General features: G+C 39.9%; 1 protein-coding gene across 6 annotated transcripts; it reads right to left on the bottom strand.

The window, feature by feature from the left end:
- Positions 1–2,680: 2,680 nt before the first annotated feature.
- cep170ab (centrosomal protein 170Ab) lies at positions 2,681–25,313 on the bottom strand. 6 transcript variants are annotated; one of them, XM_036137236.1, is made up of 20 exons: positions 25,164–25,313; positions 24,212–24,296; positions 22,392–22,473; positions 20,723–20,868; positions 20,533–20,622; positions 19,735–19,813; positions 19,456–19,514; positions 18,702–18,864; positions 17,470–17,607; positions 16,848–17,303; positions 16,206–16,756; positions 15,980–16,112; positions 13,676–15,124; positions 11,019–11,262; positions 10,633–10,741; positions 10,320–10,445; positions 8,491–8,579; positions 8,040–8,133; positions 6,924–6,975; positions 2,681–6,774 (listed from the first exon to the last, which is right to left on the bottom strand). In XM_036137236.1, exons 4-20 carry the CDS (start codon positions 20,825–20,827, stop codon positions 6,521–6,523), a joined length of 4,191 nt encoding a protein of 1,396 aa, XP_035993129.1. In that variant the 5' UTR covers positions 20,828–20,868; positions 22,392–22,473; positions 24,212–24,296; positions 25,164–25,313; the 3' UTR covers positions 2,681–6,520. The 6 variants fall into 6 exon arrangements, with proteins under 6 accessions (XP_035993129.1, XP_012725701.2, XP_035993133.1 ...); XM_012870247.3 differs by lacking the exon at positions 24,212–24,296 and having other exon boundaries at positions 16,206–16,325; positions 16,392–16,756; XM_036137240.1 differs by lacking the exon at positions 24,212–24,296 and having other exon boundaries at positions 16,206–16,325; positions 16,413–16,756.
- Positions 25,314–26,303: the final 990 nt, after the last annotated feature.

Here is a 26,303-nt window from a genome sequence, read left to right as displayed (position 1 = left end):
CTCACTGGACGGAAATAAAAGTTTCATCCACAACAGTATTTACTGACGCTAGTAAATCATCCCGAAACTCTGATCCCAATGCCAGCCCTCCATGTTTATAGTTGGTCTCACCACCTATTGCCAGAAATTTAGGACTCTGAGGTCTCTCTCTCATCCACTGCTGTCAACCAAATGTTTTGAACACATTTGTCCTCATTACTGCATACAAGAAGCTGGACACATTCAGCTTACTTTCCATTGATTGTGTTCTTGTTTCTGTGCTCAAGATCAAAAGTTAATAATTATATTGCTTCACAATTTATAGAACAAACAAAAGATTTCAATAATGTAGGAAGTCACTGTGAACATATGTTTGTTCAGGGGCAACTTGTGTTCTAATAAGGTTTTATCACAACGTTTCTATGACTCTATCTGAAACACAAACTTTCACATTGCTGACAAAGTGTTTTTTTTTCTTCTCCTCCTATAGTACTCCCCTCCAATACCAGGAGAGCAAATGTGCCATCAATAATATTCCATCAATAAGAAAGAGTTGAATATGTAAATGCACAAAGAAGATGTAGCATCATTCGTCTTTTTCAGCATGAGGAAACAGAGGTGTTAGATCATCAGTGACATCTTCAATTTCACTGAATGCGACACGGCATAGATCTTTAAATCCATATTAATTTCCGTTTTACCTAGCGAAGCTTACATTGTTTATGTAAGGTTCAGAAAGAGCTGCTAAATAAATATTCCTGCAGTATTGACTTTATAAAAATCCAACTTTTAAACTGATTATTTTATTCAGTGGGAAAAGTATTACAGAATTCAAATAAGTTGTTTTTGTTGTTATTTGAGATAGTTGACCTTTTTTATTTTCAAAATCTCTCCTCAGTCCCAGTGTATGCTCCTCTCCCTTCAGCTTATCCCACCAAGCTTCTCAATGATTTAGTTCTGGTGACCTAGATGAAGTGGAAACAAAAGTTCAAGCTGGAAAACTCAACGAGCGCCAAATAACCTTTCTAATTTATGTCAATAAATCTCCCTAATTGCCTTGTTTTGTCTGAGTCTCTCCCGATTCAAATAGGCTTAGAGGGTTGATATTGTGTTGAAATCATTTCTTTATTGATTTGGACAATAATCTTGGATCATTTGCCCGCCTGAAAATTGTATGATGGCCCTTTTTCAGTTTTCTGATGTGTCCCCCAAATCTTTGTTTGAAAATAATGACATCATACTCAATATTGTTTCCGGTTTCAAGAAAAACTGCCCCATGGATCACAGATTCTCCACCTTACTTAACAGTGAAGATGAGGTTATTTTTCCACATATTGATTATTTTCTCCACACCAGACCTACATGTAGTGGGGTTGTTACACGAGGAGCTGAGTTGCTTATTATCGCATATTACTCTATATATATATAATATATATACATATATATATACATATATATATAGATGTATATATATATGAGATATATATATAATTACATAAATATACATAGAGAGATAGATGATATCATATAATATATAATATAATAATGAGGATATATAGAATATACTATCTCTCTACAGATATATATAGATATATCTCTCTCTCTCTCTCTCTCTCTCTCTCTCTCTCTCTCTCTCTCTGTCTCTCTCTCTCCCTCTCTCTCTCCCTCTCTCTCTGTCTTCTCTCTCTCTCTCTCCTCTCTCTCTCTCTGTCTCTCTCTTCTCTGTAGATCTCTCTCTGTCTCTCTGATCTCTCTCTCTCTCTCTAGAGATCCTCTCCCTCTCTCTCTCCACACCTCTCTATCTCTCCCCATCTCTCTATCTATCTGTATATCTGTCTCTCTGTCTCTCTCTCTCTCTCTGTCTCTCTCTCTCTCTCTGTGTGTCTCTCTCTCTCTTCTCTCTCTCTCTCTCTCTCTCTCTCTCTCTCTCTCTCTCTCTCTCTCTCTCTCTCTTTCTCTCTATCTGTCTCTCTCTCTCTCTGTCTCTCTCTATCTCTTTCTATATCTGTCTCTCTATCTGTCTCTATCTATATATATCTTTATATATATCTATATATATATATATATGTGTGTGTATGTGTATATATATATGTGTGTGTATGTATATATGTATATATATGTGTATGTGTATATATATATATATGTATGTGTATGTATATATATATATATATATATATATATATATATATATATATATATATATATATATATATATATATATATATATACACACATATATATGAGTACTAGCAATAAAGGTTTTGAATAAAGTTCTTAATGTGTTTTTTTATCTAAATGTACTCAAATTAAATATTTTATTTTTCTGCTTTTTTGTTGTCAGTGATTATGCTGTTTCAAACAAAAATGTTTTTTTGAGGCTGTTTAAACACTTTTGCTAAGGCATCTAATACCCATGAAAGGCTCTGTGCAGAACTGTAGTATCTAAACTCCAGCCACAGACAGACCAAAGGAGAACAGCTTATAAGAACAATATAATACCACTTCAGATGCTAGTATAAATATACAGCACTTCCCCATTTCACACTGTCTCTATCTCACATTCCAAAAACTGTTCATAAACCCCAAATCTATAGCTTATAAAATATTTCTGGCAAAAAGCTATTCATACTGAATAAAAGTGGGAAATAAATTCTAAAATATATTTTTCTCCATTTAAATAATAACAAAAGCATTCCAAAAGTAGCTCATGAAGATCATGCATTTTATTGTAAACGAGACAAACAAGACATATATTGCAAGGTCAACATTTAACCCAACAACATAAAAAAATCATAAAAACATAAAAAAACAAACATCTTCATATGCTCAAACAAATTTGCAGAATTATAGAGAAAGCGTGCTGAGCACTCAGGTTCATCTCTATTAAAATTGTTTTGACTAAATGTTATTTCAGCAGTTCTTATCAGGGTACATTCAAGTGTAAACATTTGTATGAGGCAAGACATCGGAAAGCCTATAATCTTTACATAGGTAACTGTTTGGTTGCATTATTAACAGGAAAATGTAGCTGCAGGACTTGGAGGTATAGTCCCCTGTCTATGCTGGTTCTAACACATTTTGTTTGCGTTTATTGTTCATGTCCTGATAGCCGGTGTTAAACCCTGCTTTTGGTAAAAGAAATAAACATGGTGAATGTGTGTCATTTAGGAACGCCATGTCCTGGTCCCGCAAAGATTAATACAAAAAATACTAGTTTTTCAGCACTTCAAACGTGCAAAGACACAAACTCCACCTCCTTCTCTTAATTTCTTACCATCTCCACTGATTGTTTGATCCAGGGCACTTGTGACAAAAAAAAAAAAAAAAAATGTTTGCAAGAGAAAGATCCTCTCCATCAGCCACATTTGACTTTTATAGTTTCTAAAAACAACCAGGTTCTGTTCTGATACACTGAATTTTAAGGACTTTAGCACAAAGAATGCAAATGAAGAGAGCTTCTGATGTAACTGCAGATACCCTGCATGCAGTGGCGGCTCGTCAGTAGGGGGCACTATGGTGCAGCTCCATCAAATTTGCAGGAAAAAAGTGCGGACACAGTAAACATAAATTACACAGTAAAAATTATCACATCTGTTGTCTCACAAAATGTGTCTGGTTTTTGATTTTTTAGCATTCCTGTTAAATTTTGGGTTTATTTAGGGCTATTTTTGTGTATGTCTAAACCATGCATTTCCATGGCGAGGAGCGACGCACAGATGACTGTGTACATATGTCCTAACACTTTTGGCTTCCATGTGACTTCATGCTGGTCTCTGTTTGGTTAGTTAAAGATTCTCCTTCATCTACTGAGATTAATTCACGATGCCTGCCAATCAGAGTCACACCCCTGGCAGCTAAACTGTGCAAATGTCACTCAAACATAGAAATGCAAAAGGAAGAGTCAGACTACAACGACAGGACAGGGGAGAATGGTGATAGTGAAAGAAAAGTATTTTTTTTTTGTTTTTTTTTTTGCAAATTAATACTTTCACAAAGCATTTGCTGGAGAAAAAAAAGCTGATAAAGGAACTTGGACCGGACCGACCAGACCTAAAAATCCAATAGCAAGAAAGTTACCACATGGTCGGATTTTTGTTCAAGTACAGTTTACTGTTGTGTGATAATCCCTGACCTCTTGTGCCCCCCGCACCCAATTATTCTTTTTTTAAGCATTAGCCGCCACTGCCTGCATGCAAAACATTGTAATGGAGATTTTTAATAGTAAATTAAACAAAGAGTAAGACCGATAAACAGGGGAGGAAAAAAGGGAAAAGTCCTTTATATTTATTTAAATAAATAACTCTATGACAGCAAAGAAGGACACTTATTTTACTCATATTCCTTTTGGTTTCTGTTCTGATACAATTAGATCTCTTTAAAGGGCAAATATCACACTTTGGAGCCATGAAACCACTAAATGTTCAGAGAATGAAGCATAAAACATACTCCAATTAGTCTTTTCATTGTGTTTCAAAGCAGTATGTTTTTGACCACAAAACAAGCCTTTGAAGCCACAACTCTGAAATTAGCAAGTAAGTATTGTATATGGATGATGACCTATAATCTGGATGCTACATTTCCAGTGCCATACAATTTCACATAGGGTACAGACTGTCTTTTTGTAATAAAATTACGTTTTTAACACAAATATGTGTGATCTCTTATTGGAAACAGAACAATTATGGAGTAAGCACTTTTGCAACAAATCATCTATACAGTAGTCATTAAAGCAGGGAGTCAGCAGCCAGACCACTGAGGAAACTGCAGCTGTTTGTAGCATAACATTTATTAGGTATGAAAATGCTGTCTTTTACAGCGTTTTTCCACTTTGTGTTCGTGCTTTTTCAATATCAAACATCTAATCATGCTCACAGATTGCATTAAATCATTACAGTATCTGCCTAGCTCAACCAATTAACTTGATGCTGGTAGTTAAAGTTATAAACAAAACCCTTACAGATACCATCCAAATGTTTGAAATCAGAGAAAAAAAAAGAATAAATTTAGAGGAAGCCATATGTTTTTAAAGCAAGAAATAAAACAAATGTTAAAAAAAGATGTGTATCAGTTACCGGAGTTAATGTGTTGAATTTGTTTGATGATAAATAGAAAACATGTGATACTCTGCAACGATTTAAGTTTCTACTGAAGAAACAAAAATGCTTCCTCCCTACATAAGGGAGGTATAATTTGTAAATCTTGATTTATAACAAAAAAAAAAAACAGATTTTTTTTGTATGTTTAATAAATACCTAGTATAGTAAAGGGTAGAAATGACAGGCTAAGACTTTTCTGCCACTTTGGCAGAAAAGCGGCAGGGGCAATTGTTTCACTTTCTTATTGGAAATGAAACAAATGTAACAAACTTTATTCTTTGGATCTGGGCCAAATGAAGGGAAGGCTTTTTGACAGCAGCTGCCATCTGAGTAGTTAGAAGTACTTTAAGTTTCCTTCCATCCACCACATGTAGCATGAGCTTGCACTGACATTTTAAGGCAGGCTTTGGATGTTCTTGGAATACTGCTTTGACAGCTACGTTACTATGGTGCAGTTAAACACACACCAGTAAAACATAGACCAATTGAGTACACACAATACAGAGACTTGCGCACTAATGTAAAGTACAGTAGGTTATTCTTGTAACACAGTTGGTAGGAGAAAGGGAAGTGTGGGAGTAACAAGGATCAGTTAAAAGGTCTCTCTGAATGCTGCCACAGTTTTAGTGTTTCAAATTTTAGTATTTGGTCCCACCACTCACCTTCCACTGTGGTGAATCTCAGGCAGAATGGACTTGCAACAGGCTGCTTTTATTCCCTCTACAGGTTGCTGGTTTGCTAGGTCTCCAAGATACTCCTCTCAGACATAATTTCTCATTACCTGACACTCAAAAATAGGTTTCCTCTTTATAAACTTAATTTTCAGCAGGAGATATTAGGATCACAAGTTTTGTCTTGGCTGCACATTGACTCTCTGGTCACAGTCAAACTGTAACATCATCTCTCTTCAACACCTTTTAGCTACACTGGCCTTTCTTTTCACACTTTTTTCTTTATAACATTTCTTGATTTTGGTCCTGGAAATCTGTATAATTATGAACAGCTACAAGCATGAACGCAACCGAAAGGGAGAAGTAGCGCATAAGTGGTAAAAAAACGATGATATGTGCCCTTTAAATTAGGATTCTGTGTCTGCCTTGCTATTGTGTCCGTAAAATGGATTTGAGGTCACCTTTATTAAAGTCTAAGACAACCATAGTTTTCTCCCCCAACAAATTCTAGAAGGATATTTGATGAAAATGAGCTGCAACACAAAAACACATGGCTCATTGTAAATACTTTAGTCTCTCCGATGGTCTGCAGACCCAAAACGACACATTTGACAACACAGTCAACAGACCTTACCTCGACAAAACATTCCCTCACCTCCCTATATCCTCAGTGAGAGAAAAAAAGCCACCGAAATAACTAAACCCCACACCGAAGTCCCTTCCAAGGGTGTCCTGTCAGGTCTTATATAAAAGAATCGTTGGATATTATTTACTTTAGGATGTAACACCCTTGTGAGGGTCTTGCGTTGTCTCTTCTGTATGCTCTGAGGATCCACGGGGTTTGCCAGAAAATCCGTCAACTCTGGGTGTTGACATTGTGCTGGATGTCTTTGTCTCTGCTCCGGAATGCAACGCCGGCGCCCCCTGCAGAGTCCCGGGACCGGTCTTCTGGTCACTCAGAGGACTCGTCAGACCCAAGCTGGAAAGGGCGTCCAGAGTGCCATCTGGGTCCACCATCATATCAATAGCTGTCCGTTTGGAGCAGAACAAGCATGTGAAATAAGCCCAGCGGCATTTAACAGCAAGCGCACCACAGACATGACATACAAATATCTTCCTATGGCAGCTAATTTTTTCTAGTTTTTGTTCTGAAAATGAGAAATGATTACATCCATACCTGAAAGTTGCTTCTCCACCCTCTTCAGGTCTTGAATAATCGTTGAAATCTCCTGTTAAGAACATAATTTAAAAAGATCAAAGCTGCTTGAGGATGTGATTAACGAAGTAGGAGCTCATGCCCTGAACAAATCAGCTCAGTTAATTTATTTATTTATTTATTTATTTTTAGCTGCAGAGAAAGATTTGGAACAGAGCCCTTTACAAAAAGTAATGCTTTACAAGCTTTGTGACTTGATCAGACATTTCTCTTCCAGGTTCATGTAAGGACAATCTGGGTAAAATATATGTCTCTCTGCCCCAGTGAAAGGTTTTATGGGCTCAAGCTTGTAACTCTATTTTTCCCTTCTTATTTTGTGGTGGTCTCTTATCTGAAATAAGCACTGAATCAGAGTCCAATTACAATGCCTCTCCAAAGTATTCATTGCTATTTCAGTTCTTCAGCATTTTGTCACTTTGCAACCTAAAACATCAATGCACTTTATTAGGATTGTGGTGGATGCGAAAGAAGCGAGCCTGCTGCCTCTTTTCTCTTTTAAACTTCACTTGATGTGAGTTGTTTATTCTGTAGCACCAAAAACAACTGCCTATTTTAGCCATCTATGCCTTAAAAAACAGGAAAATCAAAATCTCTTAAGTAACAGTAACCTTAAACTTAGAAGAACCCAAAAAAATTAACATGGAAAGGAAAATCATGTGCAAATGACCTCCCTAAAGTCATAGAGTAGTAAATACTCCCCAAATAAATTCCCATAGTTTTCCACATTAAAAGGCATAGATTTTCTATATCATAACTGGGATATTCTCTGGCAGAAATCTGCAAGAAAATAAGCTCAGAAATCAATTAAAAATGTGATTAAAGTTTAATATGGTACATTTCCAGTGACAAAAAAATAACTTTAATGATGTAAGCAAGAACGTAGCAGTGTAAATTTAACACAGCTACGTTCTTACCTACAAACACACCACAACCAACAGACTAATTCTATTATACTTACACCCAATAAAGGAATTGGAATTTTTTGAATTGCCTTCTTGTAGAAAGCAAGCTTAAAGAGCATGCTGTATAATCATATAACTGTGACATATAACTGTGTAAAACCAACAGATTTGTCACCTTGTTGGAGCTCTTGAGAACCAAGGAGTCATGTTGTGCCTGCAGTTTCGTCTCAATCTCATCCCATTTTCGTTCCTTATCCTTGAAGAGGATCCTGGAGGCCGAGTTGGGATAAAAATAGATGAAAGTACAATGGAAGAGACATGCTTAATATAGCTATTGTTAGAAGTATAAGCTGACAGTTCAAATAATTTCTTTCTGGCAGTGCCTGCAGATTGTAAAACCCAAAAACCTTTGAGCTGTCATCCTAATGAGAAAATGTGCTTCTGGTTGACAAAGGAAACCTAATAAGAGTCTGCTGGTCGGTCGAGTTGTTACAGAAAACTCAGACAGGAACATAAACGCACTTTATACAGGAATATTTTTCTGTGTTAACAGCCTTATCCTGCATTTGGTCTTTTTTGAGAATTGAAGTTGCACCCAAACTAAGCCGTTACCTTGCAAGACTTACCTAACTTTGCAGGTAGTTTTGTCCACGGACTGCCGTATTCTGGTCGAAAGTTGAGTCACAGAAGCCAGCAGCACGTTGTCAAGGTATAGCTGACGGATAAAGATGAAAAAAACACCATTAATGCTGTAACGCTATTTGTTCTGATGGGGATGATGAGAGTTGCAGTTCGTTTCTTTACATTTTTTTACACTAAACCCCAGTTTTTGACATCGGAATAAACACGCGGATTGTGTAAAGTGAAGCTATTTGCTGTGCTTTGCATCGGAACAACGACACAAACATGACTTTTTTTCATCCTCAATTAAATACCTAGAAATTAATTTGACTGGGAACAGCATTTCAAACACATATTCTTTTCTCCACAGGTTAGCCCAACTCCAACATGGAGCCTGTGCACAGCATCGTTTGCTTGTATCGCTGATCAAAGACGTGAAGTGTGGGCTTCTGTCGCCTGAAATCAGACCTGTTTGCAACATCAGCTGGGTGGTTTTCATTGATGAATGTGACTTCATGACCATCAGTAAATCAAACTCATCTAATTCCACATGGTTAAACGGAACACAAAATCACACAGCCATTTTGACAGTTAGCCAATTAAAGATGCATGACCATACATGGCGTTAACACATATCTAATTATGAGTGGAAGATGTCACTGCTGGGCTAGAATCTGTCCCAATGATTTGTCAAATGCATGAAAGCTGTCAGGGGAAAATCGCCTGACTCTCAGCATGACAAACTGAGACAGCCGAGCAGAACTGATAATGATACACTTAGTTTATACGAGTTATTCTTTTTTCTTTATAATGTGGTAGCATGAGGTAATGAAAGGGTGAAAGTTCATGTGTTCTGCTTCTTAAAAACAGCCTTAAAAGAGATGCCACCACCATGTTTCACAGTGAGGAGCGTGTGTTCAGGGTTTCTGCCACACATAGCATATTTGAAAGCCATATCTCATTTTAGTTCCACTAAAACAACAAAGCGTAATTTTGTGTTGGCCTTACACATAAAATCAGCTGATTACCATAAGATTTGTGGTTGAAATGCCACAAAAAAAGGGGAAAAGTACTGTATGTGGTTATGTTTTAATGTTTCATTTGAAAGATAAGCAGCTGCTTTTTATACACTGCTCTGTGTTAATATCCAAGCAATTAAGATATTATAAATGAGGTTTGTTCACATTGAAGAACAGCGTTGCAGATTAAATTTGCACCAGGTCTTGAACTCTACTTGCAAAGGGCTTAAATGCCATGACAGAGGGGTGTCTCTAGTGGCACCGTGGGGTTTAATATATATATATATATATATATATATATATATATATATATATATATATATATATATATATATATATATATATATATATATATATATATTAACATTCATTCAGATGAAAAGCAACTTGTGAAACTTTATAGAAATGTTAACACAAAACATAAACTGTTTAAACAGTAATTTGTAATTTGATTGAATTGAATTGCATCCTGCCTTATTCATATAGTGTCAGATCACAATAATTGTAATCTCAACAAACAGGGTCCAGTTATATAGAATCCAAACCAGTCCAAATTTTCTTCAAATCAGTCTGATTTATTCCCACACAATGAACTTTCAAAGTGCTTTCAGCCCAATATGATGTACATTAATGCACGTTACAGTCAAAGTCAGTGGATCAAATAAAGGCAACTGGAAAAATCATTCAAAGGAAGCCAAAGTGATTGCACTGAATTATTGACTTTGCTGCTATCTGTCCTCCTCAGCAAGCCCCCATAAGTCAAAAAGCTAGTGCGAACGTACAACAAACTCTTAGATAATAGGGCTCAAACTCACATCGTCTCTATTCCAGGTCTGGCGACGGATGGAGCGAGAGCTCTGTTCGTTTGAGCTCCGTTTTCGAAGCGCTACAGTTCGCCCGTCCGCTGCCAGAATCCTGCTCTGCTCTGCAGACTCCTCCAACTAAATGATGAATAAATAAATAAATAATTGTTTTACATTCCTGTAATAAATTGTTGTTTGGTCAACAGTACATTAATAAAGAAGTCGACGTTCTGAAGTGAGAGCAAGCAAAAGGAGAAGGTGGTTCTGCGCAGTGTCTCTTATGTGATTCTGATCATGTGTTTCTTATGTAATGTGATGGGCATACCAGCGCTCCAGGATCAGGTGCTGCCGGGCTGACCGAGTCGATCTCTCCAGCCACATCATGAATCTCTTGAGCCAGCATGGCTAAGTCTTTTGCTAAATCCTGGCTGATTCTGATTAACAAGTCAAAGTAATTACATCAATGCATGATACCTTAACAAATATGATTGATTTCATTTTTATGAGGCTATATTTACTACCCATACTTCACACACACACACACATACACACCATCTACAATCAGAGCTGCACAAATAAAAAAGCAATACATTTTTTTACCATGTGCTAATATTCCAGCATTTTTTTTTTTAAAGCAGGTAGCGTTACTCATTCTTGTGTCTATAAATGGACTTCAGGTGGCGAGCTTTCGAGCTCTTCTCACCCACCTACCTGGCAATTTCTTCACTGTGCGCTGTCCAGTCTCTCATGTACTCATCCTGGTCCCTGGAATCCTGCTTTAAGCTGGACAGGCCCGCAGGGTTGGGTGTTGCTGGAGCTGAGCCCCCTAACTGGGCCACTCGGGTGGAAGGGAAAGGCTTCGCGTGCCCCTGCTTGGATATGTGGCGGTTTGAGCCGTACTCATCCTCCGAGGTGGACGCATACTCCACGGGAACACGGCGCCACCGAGTTCCAGCTTAACAGAACATCGGAGAGGAGTTAAACCTCACACACCGAACATTTTCTGAAGAATAAGTTTGTACTTCTAGCATTGACTAAGCATGGGTGGGTTAACTGGTATCAGGATAAACTAAGGTTTTAAAAAGGAGAATTCAAAACAGCTGTATGTTATCATAATCAATCAACGCAACTACCACTCAGATGTCCCAACGATGACCAAATGATAACATCTCATCCAACACCGTGAGAACTTACTCTCCTCACCATGCTGGATTTTCTTTAAATTGACATCCTCTAATATGAGTAAACCAGCTAAGAACTGTGTGACCAAATGTCGGCAGTTTTTCAAAATTTTGTATTTAATTCCTAGATTATCAGCTGATACTGTGATCAAACCAATAAATAAATCAAGATGGTAATGTCACAGAAAAGTAACAAACCGTTCTGTAATTATACATTTCTTCTGCTCTTGTTTTATTTGTCACACTTAAATGTTTCAGATCACTGAACTAGTTTTAATAACGGATAAAGATAACCTGAGGTGATACAAAAAGCAGTACGCACGCACGCACACGCACACACACACACACACACCTGAGCAGGACCTAGGTAACTAAAAATTTGCACAGACATTATTACATAAACTGCAGATATGATACATAATTTAAATGCAATCTCTCTATAGGCTGGAGTAGCCCAGAAACCGACACATCATCTTAAAAATGTCAAAAACAGTAGAAAAACAAAATCACAATCAGTCTGCGAAGGGATACAAAGCCATTACAAAAACCTTTGGGCGCCAGCGAATAAAAGTGAGACCCATGATCCACAACTGCTGAAAACATGCAGCTGGGGTGAACCAGTAGAGTCCGGACCGGTCCACAAGAAATATTGCAAAAGCACATCAGCGAGTCATCCAGGAGGTCACAGAAACAACATTAAAAGCTCTGCAAGCCTCACTTGCCTTAGCTAACGTCAGAGTTCATGAATTAACAGTAGGACAGAGAGACTGGGCAAAATGGCCTAGAAAGGAAAGTTCTTAGGCCAAAACCTCCACTGGTCCAAAATAACATAAAAGCCAGTCTCACTTTTCCCAAAAACATCTTGATGATCCTCAAGACTTTTGGGAAATTATTCTATGAACTGATAAGACCAATGCTAAACTTTTGTCCCGTTTAATCTGATCTAAAACTAACACAGCCTTTCAGAAACAGAACGTCACACTGACAGTCAAACATGGAGGGGGTAGTCTAAGGGTTTGGGGCTCCTTTGCTTTTATCTACAAATAACTTTCCATAACTGATGTAATTGTGAATTTTGCTCTCCACCAGAACATCCTGCAGGAGAATGTCCAACCATCAGTACAGAACCCTTAAATAGTCAAAGTCTGGACTTAAAAACCAAATCAGATACTGCAGTAGTTACCTTAACACACTGTACAAACTAAAATAAATTCCTTAAATGTGTCTGAATTGAAACAATTCTGCAAATGAGAGCACAACCAAACTCCTCAGTGGTGATGTTAAAGACTAATTGCCAGGTAATATGATCTCTATATGTCAGTTGTTGCTGCTAAGGGTTGCACAACTAGAAGGGCTGGTTTGGACACTTTTTCCCTTAACAAACGGAATAATTTGAAAACTGCTTTTTGTATTCATTCAGGTTATCTTTATCCAATATTAAAATTTGTTGATGATGATCTGAAACATTCAAATGTGACAAAATAGCAAAAGCATAAGAAATCTGTACTTTTTCTCATTATTGTACACAGTTTGTGACACAGCAGAACATTGAATTTCACACCATTCATCATGGTATACATACACCATTCTATAGAGGTGAACTCAAGCTATTGTTCTGCCACAAATAAGTGTCAGTTCTTTCAACCAGATTCTCAGGCCAAGTCCCAAAAAAAGGCATTAAAAGTCATGAGCTGAGTCGAAGTCCTAAACTTTTAATTTAAAGTCTTAAGTCATTTGGCCAAACATGTAATTTAATCAGCGTTATAGTAATGTTAAGATCTATTCATTATTTTTAAAAGTGTTTTTGTTTGCCAGAACAACCATCCAGAAAATATTACTTCAATAATGGCTTAAAAATCAGTTCTGGTGTTGCCAGTAAATTTAGAAAATAAACAAATAAACTGATCCATAAATATAATAATAATGATAATAATAATAAACCAAAATGTAGTTCTATCCAAAACAAAATTATTTCCAACTTAACCAACTGCAACAGTACAAATCTACAATTTCCCAGATTGAAAGCTCTTTTTAGCTAAATAATGTTGTTACGCCTCAACAGGAACATTGCAAGCATTGTATGTGTCCCATATTAATTAAACCTGAATACTTAAAAAGCACAGAATGCCTTGTTTGAGCTTGGATGTGACAAACAACATATTCTGTGGTGAAAGATTTTCCACTTACATGCAGGTCCAGTATGCCCGTACGATGAAGTTCCTTTAGTTTTATCGGGCAGCTTGGAAGCGCTGTTAGCTCTGGCTCTTGGTCCGGACAGTGGAGCCACATTTGAACCTCTCAATCCTTGTCTGAGCGCATAATCACCTGCTGTACTTCGAGCACCCAGACCTCGGCTTTTTCCCAACGTGGCCTCCGAATCGCTTTGGGCAGACGGAGACCCCACCCTTGGCCTCCTTGGCTGTGCTAAAGCCTCTATTCTAGACATTCCCCTTCTTGCTATCCCGGTCCTGGATGTGGAACTCGCAGTTGACGCCTCAGACGCCACTGACATCCAGTCCATATCAGCAAGTTCGGTGTCCGATGAATCCCCCACCCGGGCTCGCCTCAGCAGGGATGTCCGAGTCGGTCTTGGCTTGGGAACATTGATGGTTTTTGTTGGGGCAGAGGGAGCTGAGGCCGGTGCAATCTTAGCCCGGCTAGACTTAGTGCTGGCCCCAACTGTTTGGGCTCTAGGGTGTGAGCCCCTGGATTCTTGTGTGGAGATAGGCTGTGAGTCAGAAAGGAGTGAGTTGGAGTTGATGTCGTCGTCAGTGAGGTCCAGGGAGGTCGAGGGGTGACTTGGCTGTTGATGGCCAGATGTTCTGTTCTTCCCTCTCCTGTCCTGAGGCTCTCTGCTCCCAGCAGGGCCCTTGTTGTACGTGCAAACCACCGTTCTCTCTTTCTGCTGCCCTGCTAGGATACGCCGTTTCTGAACTACCTTTCTAACGCCATCAGCTTGGCTAACTGTGCTTGTCGTGTCCACATCTGACTCTGGAGACATGGAGCCTTCAATCGACTGACTCGGGGGATCTCCTTGGTCTGACACCGTGCTCTCTAGGAAAGCTGCCACAGCTTCTGAGTCTTTCTGCAGTGTGACGGTGTCTATGCCTTCCCTACTCTGGGTTTTGGTGCCTGTGTAGGCATCGATACGTGGTATAAGTTCTATAGGAACACTGGAGCTTGGTTTCTCCACAGTGAAACTCTCCTGCCTCAGTAATGGTTTACCAGCACTCTCCCTAGCCTTCTCCTCCTCCTTCTTTCTCCTCCGTGCCTCCTCCACCCTCTTCTGTCCACTGGTCAGTGGACGGGGAGGGAGCTTGGTGAGGACACCTGACTGACTTGATTTACCACCACCACTGTCCTGCGATTTGGCTGGAGAGGATCGACTGGGGCTGCCGCTCTGGCTGCCCACACCTCCAGTGCCGTGACCACTCTGGTTCTTTCCTCTGGACAGCCTTTCCACTTGGTGCTCCTTCTCCTGAAGCTCTGTATCCTGCTTTTCACCCATATCTGTGTGTAGACATCCGCTCGGGGCCCTCCTTCCCAGAATAGGTTCTTCACCAGGTAGCTGGGGTAGGGTTCTCCTCTTACGCTCTGTGAGCACAGAGGCTATGTGGCTGGATTCTCTTGTTTCAGCTGAAAAATTAGAAAATATGTGTATGAATTTGCATAAATGTAAGCAAGCATGCCACAGTTATAGAACGATGTAGTGGTTTAGGTTCACAAATGAATGATCTAATCATGTATTTCCCAAGTCATAGAAAGTACAGGATAACACAATTTGATCAACTTAAACAAGTAAAGCTAGACATTTTTTTGGAGGTGATTGCATCAAATACGACGACAAAAGTTAGCCCTAGTAGTCCTAAAAAAATCTGGGATTTTACTTCAATATTGTCCATGTATGAATAAGTGTAGAAAAACAAAACAACAGCATGGAAAAATGTTTGTGTTTGATGGTTTTTTTTAAAATTAGTCACTCCAATCAGTAGGCTTTTCCTCACGGTTTTTAAAATAAGTAGTGTTCATCCATCCATCCATCCATCCATCCATCCATCCATCCATCCATCCATCCATCCATCCATCCATCCATCCATCCATCCATCCATCCATCCATCATTATAGGGTTTTCCATGTCACAAATTTTACCCCTCAGTTCAACCATTTTAACAGAACTCAGTAAAACTAAGTCTGTTAAGATTCTGCCTTTAAAATTCCAATGAGCAATTGCTTGAAATGTCTTGGGATTGTTGTGATCTTTTTGAAAGCTTTTTGTCATGTAAAAACAATTTAAGCAGATATTTATCGCAGTGAGTGAGTAGTATAGTTTTTCATTATTGCGGCTGCTGAGAATATTACTATAATTTGCTTAGTTACAGCTTCTAGTCTTTATTGGAGGGGCAGACCATGAAAAACGACTCCAAGGCTTTTCTATCGATACGTGACGTAAATTATGTGTTTGTTGATTACAAGTCAACCCAGACTGAGTACCTCTGTCCTCTGTAACCATGTTGTGACCGTCCCCTCCTGATCCCTCAGGGTCTGTCCGAATGTGGCTGGCTGCGAGAGTAGCCCACTGTGACACCCAGCGAGGACCACCCACCATCAACTCTTCAGACAAGAGCTTTACCGTAACAACAACAGAAAAAAAAAAATGTGTACTCATGTAATGTTAAAACAGATTTAGTCAATTTACGTCAGAAAAATGCTTTTGAACCTCTGTCTCCAAACGCCCTGGCTTTCCTCTCTCTCTCGAACCAGACCTCTGAGAAGACAGCCTCTCTCTTTGGTCATTCCCTCCCAACCCGGAAACACGCTGGTCATCCACACCAAATACCTGAAAAATGCAAGTAAGAATGAAAATAAGTTTTGTGATCTGAACAGAAAGACATCTAAGCTTTACCTTGTCAATCAGTTTCCTCGCCTCTTCCTCCTCGTGGTCCCCGTTCTCCAGCTCGATGGTGTAAGTCCCCCTGTCACTATATTCCTCCCGGTGTCGGTAGCACTCGTCACGGCAACTCTGCTGATGTGGGGCTGAGCCACGTCGCCTCTCCACCAACCCGCTCTGCCTTTTGGACGCTGAAGACTTGACACGGCGTGCGGGACTGTCCTCTTCGGCAAACAGGCCCTCTGGTACGTTTGCGCGACCTTCCTTGATGCCGGCGCTGCCCCAAAGTCCCCACGAGCGCTCCTCCAGTGCTGCAGCCCTGCGCTGCTCTCCAAGAGCGTTCTCTGAATCGCTCTGAGTGCCGTCCTCGTGTTTACTGCCTGGCATGCGTGCAAGGACAGACCGGAATGTAACAAATGACCGGATAAGAGAAGAGATTAACCGGATAAAACAGCACATTTCATCGCGTACCTTTAAGACTCCTGAGATGTACAGGAACGTCGCTCTTCACACTCTCTCCGTCATCCTCTGCCACTGTCTCTTTCAGAGCCAACGGCAGCTCGTTCTGAGCCAGCCAGTCGGCAACTTTAACCTCCGCTGCCACCATGGCGGTCTGAAGTGGGCTCAGCTCTTCCCCGGCAGCCCTTTTTGGGCGGGGGCGGGTCTCCGGGCCCACCTTCGCGACTCGATCCTTGACCGTCACTTTGCCCGACGCCCCGGGGTCGAACTCGATAGTGAACGAGGCGTGGCCGTGGATGGGCTCCACGTCAACAACCGCGGCGCTGTTCTCTTGTTCTTGTGAAGGAAGCTCGCCACTCGTTTTAGCTGCCGTGGGAGCATCCTTAGTTGGGATTTCGAAGTAACTAGGCTCTTGATTGGAGGCTGTTTGAGGTGAAGACTTTGGGATCTCTGAACTTTTCTTGGCATCTGTAACGTGAATGGAGAGGTTTAACAAAGCCGTATTAAAAAAAAAAAACTGCAAATTCAAAGTTATTAAAGTTGTTATAAAGCAACTCATTTAAAATTTACACTCTATTTGCTTCCTTTATTACATCCTAGGATTACACAAAGTACTACTCAATCAAGCTCTTACCTATTTCTGTCTTTTCTTTCTTCCTGTCGGATGACTTTTCCTCTGGTTTTCCAGAATGCTGATCATCAGCGTCTCCATCTCCCCACCAAGCTGGCTGCCCGTAAAGGGGCGTGCCCCTGTGTAACACTGCTGTGTCTCCTGTTAAAACCGGTTTGTTGGTTAGTCTTACTGAATGGGAAAAGGGTCTTGGGGACATAGAAGCGTAGCTGAAAGTAATGTGGAGAAGAATGTGCAGAGAACTGGGCTCAGACTTCACAGTTCTCTGTTTTCCCAATTGGAAAATGCTAGAGAGGCACAAAGAAATCACCTGGTGACTCGAATCAACCAATTTACTACTTGTTTTGCCCTGACCGGTGACCAGTCGAATGGAAACTCAAAAATATGATCCATTTTCTGGTGGATGCTTCCACCAGGTTGAAGTTGCTGCCATTCTCAAGTAAACTGGACCCTCTGTTGTGTGGAAGATGGTTACTGCAAGTCACCTATTCAGGCTGACATAACAGACAGCTGGACTTTGAATGGTCCCTGTCATTTCTCTTGGATGTTTTGCAGCCAACTTTTTCGGGAATGAGAGAGAGATGACAGCTGCGATAAGCCTGTTGCGATAAGGGATTGTTTTGTCAGCTTCACAAGAGGGAAAATAAACCCGCAGACGACTTCTGCTGATACGGAGGGCTAAACGTATGAGAGCAAAGTTGCCCTATTTTATTCTTTTTAGCTCTCTCTATCTCTAATGCTGGATATGAGAAAGTTGGCAGCCTTTTGTAAACATCAGAGATAAGTATACTTTCTCTTTGGAATAGACATGCACACTGCTGTTTACTATTTGTAATTCTAATCATGCTCATCAGTAATAGAAACCCTTAAAGTAGTATCAGCTTTTTTTTTTAAATAAAAGTAGCAGAATAGAAAAATCCTATCTTTCATTTCAGTACATTTATTTGGACATGGAAAATCACTGCTGCTACATTTAGTAGCACCGCTAATAATTTTTATAAGTTAAAAGTGAATGAAGCCGTTTAAGACACACTTTTCTTGTAGATTAGTCCATGAACTTTTCGTTAGCTGTTCATGACTCAACCCTTCCTGTTTCCTTTTTTGTAAAATATATAACATGACATGATAGGACACAGGGACACATTTCTTTAAACTACCCTTTTCTCCTCAGAAACCCCCTGCAACAGTGTGATCTCTGCTGGTCTTTGTATTTTTGTGTCGAGGTTCGAGCTCACCTGCGGTCTTATCCTCTGTCCTGCTGGACTCTGGCGGTTTAGCCGTGGCCCCGTCTGAAGCTGATGCCAATGCTGCCTCTGGGGGCTTCACCACACATCTAGGTGATTCTGGCTCTGCGGGTTTCTTCTGGATCATCTGAAGCTGGCTGCTCAGTTTCTCGTGCTAACATTCGAGTTTACGGAGAGAAAAAGACAACACTGCAATGCCATACGTATAAATAAACCAAAGTCACTGCAGACTATTTGCTATCTATCTATCTATCTATCTATCTATCTATCTATCTATCTATCTATCTATCTATCTATCTATCTATCTATCTATCTATCTATCTATCTATCTATCTATCTATCTATCTATCTATCTATCTATCTATCTATCTATCTATCTATCTATCTATCTATCTATCTATCTATCTATCTATCTATCTATATCTATATCTATATATACTTTTTCCTGCCACTGAAGCCCTTTTAACTATTAATGTTAGACTCCTGCAAGCTCATTAAAATAAAAACCCTTCTCTGCAGCTACCTGGGAAGCTTGACATGATGTAACAGCGCTTTCATCAGCTATGAAGCTTTAGACCAGTTCAGCAGAACTCTTTGATTTCTCTAACAACAAAGTCATGAAAAAAAAAAAAAGTACAAGGCTGTCCTGTTTGGAGCAGGCACATCCACTGGGTCTGCGAACATGCCGCGCGTGTCCTACAGCTTTTCTGTTTTGAATTTCTTACAGCACAGCAGGCTGTCTAACCTTCAGGGCCTCCTCGGGAATATGCAGCTCCCCTTGAACCACGGTGAACAGGTTGGTATGTGAGGTAGGTTAAGGCCAACGTCGGGTAGGTCCGCTGAGTACCGAGAAACATGCACTGGTAGCCTTATGTATAATGCAGCAGGCAGGGAACAATGAGCGCTCACATCTATTCACACACAGATAAAGTTACACAGCTGACAGCGTCCTCTGTGTGTCAGAATCCTTTTATTTGGCTTTTTTTTTCTTCTCATTTTGCACAGGAGAGCCTCCAAAGGATATCGTATCCAAACCTCAGTCTGTCATCGGTTTTAAGCGTGACGTAGACTTGCTCCTGTATTCTGATGTCGTTGACAAAAGTCTGCAAAAAAAAAAAAAAATGTAAATAAAAATGATATAAGATTAGGATCAGCATACAATGGGCTGTTCACTACTGCTGTGTTTTTAACAGCTGCGATGAGGCTGCCCCAGCTGCTGAAAACTAGATACCAAAGGTTTGATGTTCTACGTCGATCATTGTTTCTCAAACCTAAAACAATTTCAAAAAATAATAATAGTGTATCTTTAGCAGTCCTCTCAGCTTTCTCTCACGCAAAGAGGCCAAGGCAGTGCAGCAGCTCCAGTAACTTCATTTAGTTGTTACAGACTACATAAGAAATTTATTTCAGATGGATTTGAAAAAGTGTCTCAAGATTAAAGGATTAACAACAAATCACTGCATGCAGTTGAAGTTTAACGTTTCCACCCTTTATTACATCAATATTATATATATTTCAGACTTTTATTGATTTGCATGAACCATTTTTCACCATATATATATATATATATATATATATATATATATATATATATATATATATATATATATATATATATACACACACACACACATATATATATATACACACACACACACACACACACACACATATATATATATATATATATATATATATATATATATATATATATATATATATATATATATATATATATATACACACACACACACCACACACATATATATATATATATTTGGTGGAGCCAAGCTTTCAAATCTAAGAGCACTCACAAACTCACCCCATTTAAGCTGCCCAAGTCCTTTACTTTATGCTCATCTGCGTTTGGCTCATAGTTGATGACAGCGTGCTGTTTGTCCACGCTGCGGGACTAAGTCACACACAACCCAGTAAGTCTGTGTAATCCGCTGTAATTTAGCTGAATATATGGCAACATGGGGCGGCTGACAGCTTAGTCCGTGCTGCTGTACCTGCAACATGAGCTCACAGTCGTCCCTCCCCACGAAGATCATCTCCCGGGGAAGGCGATGGCGCGTCCCACCGCTGCTCACCAAAAACCAGGATGTCAGACTCATATCTGCGTCCAGGGGTCACCTTTGACCCTTAGTGCATCACGCTGAAAATAAGAAAAGAGTTACGTTGAGGGTCGTACATGGATCAAAGAAATGACGAGTCCTAAAATGACTAGGTGAGGAGATTAAGCATGTGGCAGAGGCAGGACGTTGCACACCTATTCATAACACTTATTTTTCACATTTTGTCGTATTAGAACATGATATTGAATGTGTGTAACCGGCCAATGTAAAGTATTAGACAAATGTGAAGTGGAACTAACAAGATATGTGGTCTTTGAAATGTTTTCAGAATTAAAATCTAAAAAACATAGCATGCCTGTGAAAATTCTCAGTCATCCGGGTCATCGCAATAGCAAGCAGGCTGAAATCTGTTCTTAAAATAATTTAAGTCTGTTAGCTGTTAAACAAAAACATAGCCTACGTCTGTACACACATCTCTTTACTCTGATACCTTGGAATAAAGTCTTGTGCAAATGCATTCAAAGTCACCTAATTATTAACCAGCCAGTGTGCTACTTAATCTCATAAATCCAGCTGTTCTGTGAAGACCTCAGAGGTTTGTTAGAGGACCTAAGTGAACAAACAGCATCATGAAGACCAAGGAACACAGCCGACAGAGCAGGGAAAAAGGTATTGAGAAGTCAAAGCAGGGTTGCCTTGTTAATCAGAGTGGCAAACGTTAAATATATCCAGAGCCCTCTTTGATGCATCCTCAAAAAATTTAGAATGTACGGTACAACATCCACCTATACTGTGGTTGTCCATCTGTTGCAGAGGATGCAGCAAACATGCAAAAGAAGGTACTCCACTCATCTAAAATTGGAATTTACCATGAACACATCTTCCCACAAAGAAACTTGATAGTGGCAGTATCATGGTGTGGGGATGCTTTTCTTTGGCAGGGAGGAGAAATCTGGTCAGAGTTAATGAAGAGGTGGATGGAGCTCAATAATGGGGGCAATGCTGGGAGAAAAGCTGCTAGAGGCGGCAAAAGACTTGAGATCGAAGCAGAAGTTAAGCCTCCACAGCGGGACAATGACACTGAACATACAACCATAGCTGCACTAAAACGGTTTGGATCAAAGTATATTTGTGTTAGAATGGCCTAGTCAAAGTCCAGACCTAAATCCAATTTATGCCCACCCACTTTGCATTCAATCTAAATGATTGTGCGGTCTTTCTTTTAAGTAAGATAAGTCAAAAGTAAACCAAGAGAGAAAGAGGATTCTACAAAATATTTATATTTACCCATCAAATCCCAATATAATACATGAAATTTTAATAGTTTGATGACAGAATGTGTACAATTTCAAAGGGTGTGCATTCTTCTGCAAGACACAGTACAGTAGGAGTGTTATCTCTCTCTCTCTCTCTCTCTCTCTCTCTCTCTCTCTCTCTCTCTCTCTCTCTCTCTCTCTCTCTCTCTCTGTGCATGTGGTTGTTTATCATGTGCAAAGCTGCTATTTCTGTGATCACCCACGGACATGGACACGGTCGGTGCTGCCTATGGGCTGGATGATGAAATGTAAAACCAACTAGTGGAAAAAAGCTAGAAAAGGCTTACAGAATTCCAGGCATCCTCCAAAAGAATTACTCATAAGAGCCGCCCTCACGCCAAAACCCAGAGGCCTGTACGGCTGAAGAAACTGCAGGGAGAAAGAAACAGAGGAAACAGGGATGACATCTGATTAACTGTGAGGCCGTTGTCGAGCAGGACAGAGATAATGACGTGAGCATCAGGACAGCTGATTCAGTCCGATACAAAACAGATCCACAGAGAAACAAGTTGCCTTGCAAGACTTTATATCTGTTACCCAGGATCATATGATTTCCAGTATTACGACGCACACGCTCTGAAAACTGCTGGGTAGTCTGTGCTAATGGGACAGAGACTGGACAGCTTTAACCAAATGTTTGCTCCAGAACTGTGACTCTCATTGTTGGGCCGGAGAGCCTCAGCGCTCTGCACAGACTGTCATTTGGAAGATCGGACTGAACCTCTTTCAGAGGACGAAATAAGAAATGTTGAGATGGGAAAGGGAGACTGTATGAAAAACGTTTATGTCAGCAGCTTGTGTTAAGGACTTTTAGTTCCCACTAGAGAACCAGATCGCTTATTTAAAATTACTTTAGCATTTTACCTGCTAACTAGCTAGCACACACTAGGGCTAGGCTAGTTCAACGTTCACAATTTGGCTGACATAATTGGTTATAAAGACGATCTAGACTGTTTATATTTGATGCATATGGATAATTAATTTTAGCTAAATTCGGCTCGATATTACGACTTAATTGCCTTTACCTTTTAACCCTATTTTAAACACTTTATCCTCTTACTGCCTGCATAGGTAGTTAAGCAGATCCTGCTTTAACTAGAAATTGCTATTTAAATATAGCAAAGCAATAGGAATAGATTTATGTATTTGGTGTGCAAATAATCTAAATTAGGCTTAAATAAGCATAAATCTGACCCCTGGATGGTGGAAAAACTTGTCTGATACATGTTTTTGGAATATGCATCAGTGGTATAGATATGCCACCTTGGTGATATTTGGGTTGAAGATCCAGCCTGGTGCTGATAAATCTAAATAAATTAGATTTATCATAACCCTGTTTTCATAATTCAGTTAAAAAACTGAAACTTTTATGTGTATTCATTGTCCAAAGAATAATTTATATTTCAAGCTTTTATTTCCGTTAATTATTCCAGGCCTTGTTCATGCAACCAATTAACCTGCAGACACTCATTTTAACCCTCCACAAGGAGAAAAAAAAAGGTAATTGCCAGAGAAGCTGGTTGTGCACTGATGGCTGTTTCCAAGCATATTAATGGAAAGTTAGGTGAAAGGAAGAAGTGTAGCAGAAAAAGATGCACCAGCAACAGATATAGCCGCAGCCCTGAGAGGTTAGTAGAGCCAAGCCCATTGAAGTGTTTGGGGGAGAATCACAAGAAGTTAACTGCAGCTGGCGTTGTTCCTTCAAGAGTCATCAAACACAGACATATCCAGGACGTAGGCTTCACATGTCCCAGGCCTCGTGTTTAAGCCACTCATGAATCAGAGGCACATACAGAAGCCCCTCATCCGGGCTAAGGAGAGGAAGGAATTGCTCAGTGGTCTAAAATCTTCTTTTCAGATCAAAGTAAATTCTTCATTTCACATGGGGTCACGTAAAAAGGACATATAACACATATGATCGAGTACATCTGTCAATAAATCGATCGATCCATATAAACACGGAAAATGTTATATCGTTCTTATGTAATATTCTAATTTCTAAAATAATAACCAGCCGTAACAATACATAGCTTGGAATACATTTCTTTGTGAGCAGTGAAACTACAGGGTTCCATTTTTTTTAAACAGACCTACAGGAATAATTTACCTTTTGACCAACGTGACTACTTTATATGGATGCACCTGTACCCTGGGTTAAACTCACATCTGGATCAGTCCATGTCAAAAACAGGCTGCAGATAATTGACACAAATTATAATAGTTAATAGACACAAACGAGTTTGATGTCCCCCCCCCCCCAGCAGTTTGTAGAAGGGCCGCACCACCATCAACCCACAGAGCTTGCTGACTCACCCTCCTGATAAACCATATAGAAGAAATCTGGATATTTAATTGCGCACGCTTTTTTTTTTTTTTTTTTTTAATCTGGACGACTAAATCATTGCCTTTTGGGGCACTTACTCCACGAGGAGGGCTTTCACTATCCGAGTTCATACAACTGTCCCAGATTTCCTCGCACGGCTTCTCCCATTACAGCAGTAAATGACAGCAGCGCAGGCGATTGCAGCCACAGATGACGGGGTCGCGTCGGCCAATGGCAGAGCCCGTAAATTAGCCCAGTTAGGCCATGACTCAATGCAGCGCTTATGATGGGAGCCATTCAGCATGGAGACCACCTCGGACCCTTGAATATCCAGGTCCAACAATCTGACGCAATAATAATAATAATAATAATAATAGTAATAATAAGAAAAACGAGGATAAGAGAATAAACAAGGAGCTACACAGTGGGTCTAATTACCGACGTGATCGTCTGGGGCGTTCACGTTCATCCTTCACGTCCACATCCTCCCTTTATACATCCCCGAAGCCCCACACGGACTAATTCAAACGCGCTTACGGCGAATGGTTCTCGTCTTATTTCCAGAGCTCCCTGCTGGTGGACCATCCCGCGGATCCGCAGCCTTTACAGGACGGCGCAGCCTGGATGTCTACACCAGCAGCGATGCTCATGTCAGCGCCTCCATCCTCAACGCCGGCGAAGCGGCAGAATGACTCAGAGCCGCGACAACAGTCTGAGGAAGATAAACGCGTCTCACCGTGCAGCTGCCGGATGGACACGGCGTCCGATAGACAGCTATGGATGTATAAGGAAGAGTACGATGAGCGCAGGAGAGGCTCTCCGGCAAGCCCGCTGACCAGCCCAGCTCCCTCAGCCTTTCTGCGCCTCGGCCTCTCGGTGGCGCTGTGAGCCAAAGCAGGGAGAGCAAACGGGATTATGTAATAGCAGGCCGCAGGCGACAAACCGTGAGCGAGGAGGATTGTGGATGACTCCTTGAAATTCAAATTTCTAGTTTACAGAAAACAAAAGGTTTGCGTTGTTTCTAACCTAGGCGTTAAGAGCTGTATAATTATATACAGTGTATATATACAGTGTATAATTACACTGTGCCACGTCACTAAACGACGCGTCGCGCACAATATTAGTATACCTTATTTTGTGTACCAAAATAGAAAAAAAATTATATTTAATTTCATTTGAAAATTAAAAAAGATCAAAAGCTCAGAAATATCCAGAACTTAAGACTTGATACAACCTACATTTGTTAGTGTATTTATTTATTTATTTATTTTTTGTATTCATCGCTTTTCCACACCTCGAGTCTAAAGCATATGGGAGTGTCATTGACACAAATGTCGTTCTGCCAGCAGACACTAGATGTCGCCAGAGTATCGGGCTAAATCGCTTATTTGTGAGACGTACCAAATAAATAATCAATGTAAGGCCCGTTTAAAGCGAGGCAATAGGTTATCTTTCTTTCTTTCAGTATTATGTTAAGATTATGCATTTGCATTTCTTGATATATTTCTTTATCTGTTTTTTCTCTCAGTTTCACAAACGGTTTGCAAGAATCAGTCAACATGAACTTTCAGCAGCCTTGCATTAGCCATGTTCAGAGTACCATCTGCTCTGCTTGATCTGCTTTCTTTATCTAATAACATGTATTATTGAAGTTAGATAAACGCTTTGAGGGCTCCATCACTCAATAGTTAATACAGTGAAATCAGAAGCACCAATCTCTCTCGCTCTCTCTCTCTCTCTCTCTCTCTCTCTATCTATCTATCTATCTATCTATATATATATATATATATATATATATATATATATATATATATATATATATATATATATATATATATATATATATATATATATTTAACTTTTGAGTGCAGTTTTG

Source organism: Fundulus heteroclitus, chromosome 5 (genome assembly GCF_011125445.2).
Source record: "Fundulus heteroclitus isolate FHET01 chromosome 5, MU-UCD_Fhet_4.1, whole genome shotgun sequence".
NCBI lineage: Eukaryota > Metazoa > Chordata > Actinopteri > Cyprinodontiformes > Fundulidae > Fundulus > Fundulus heteroclitus.
The sequence above is the reverse complement of the archived record's forward strand: the minus strand, read 5'-3'. Positions and strand labels throughout refer to the sequence as shown.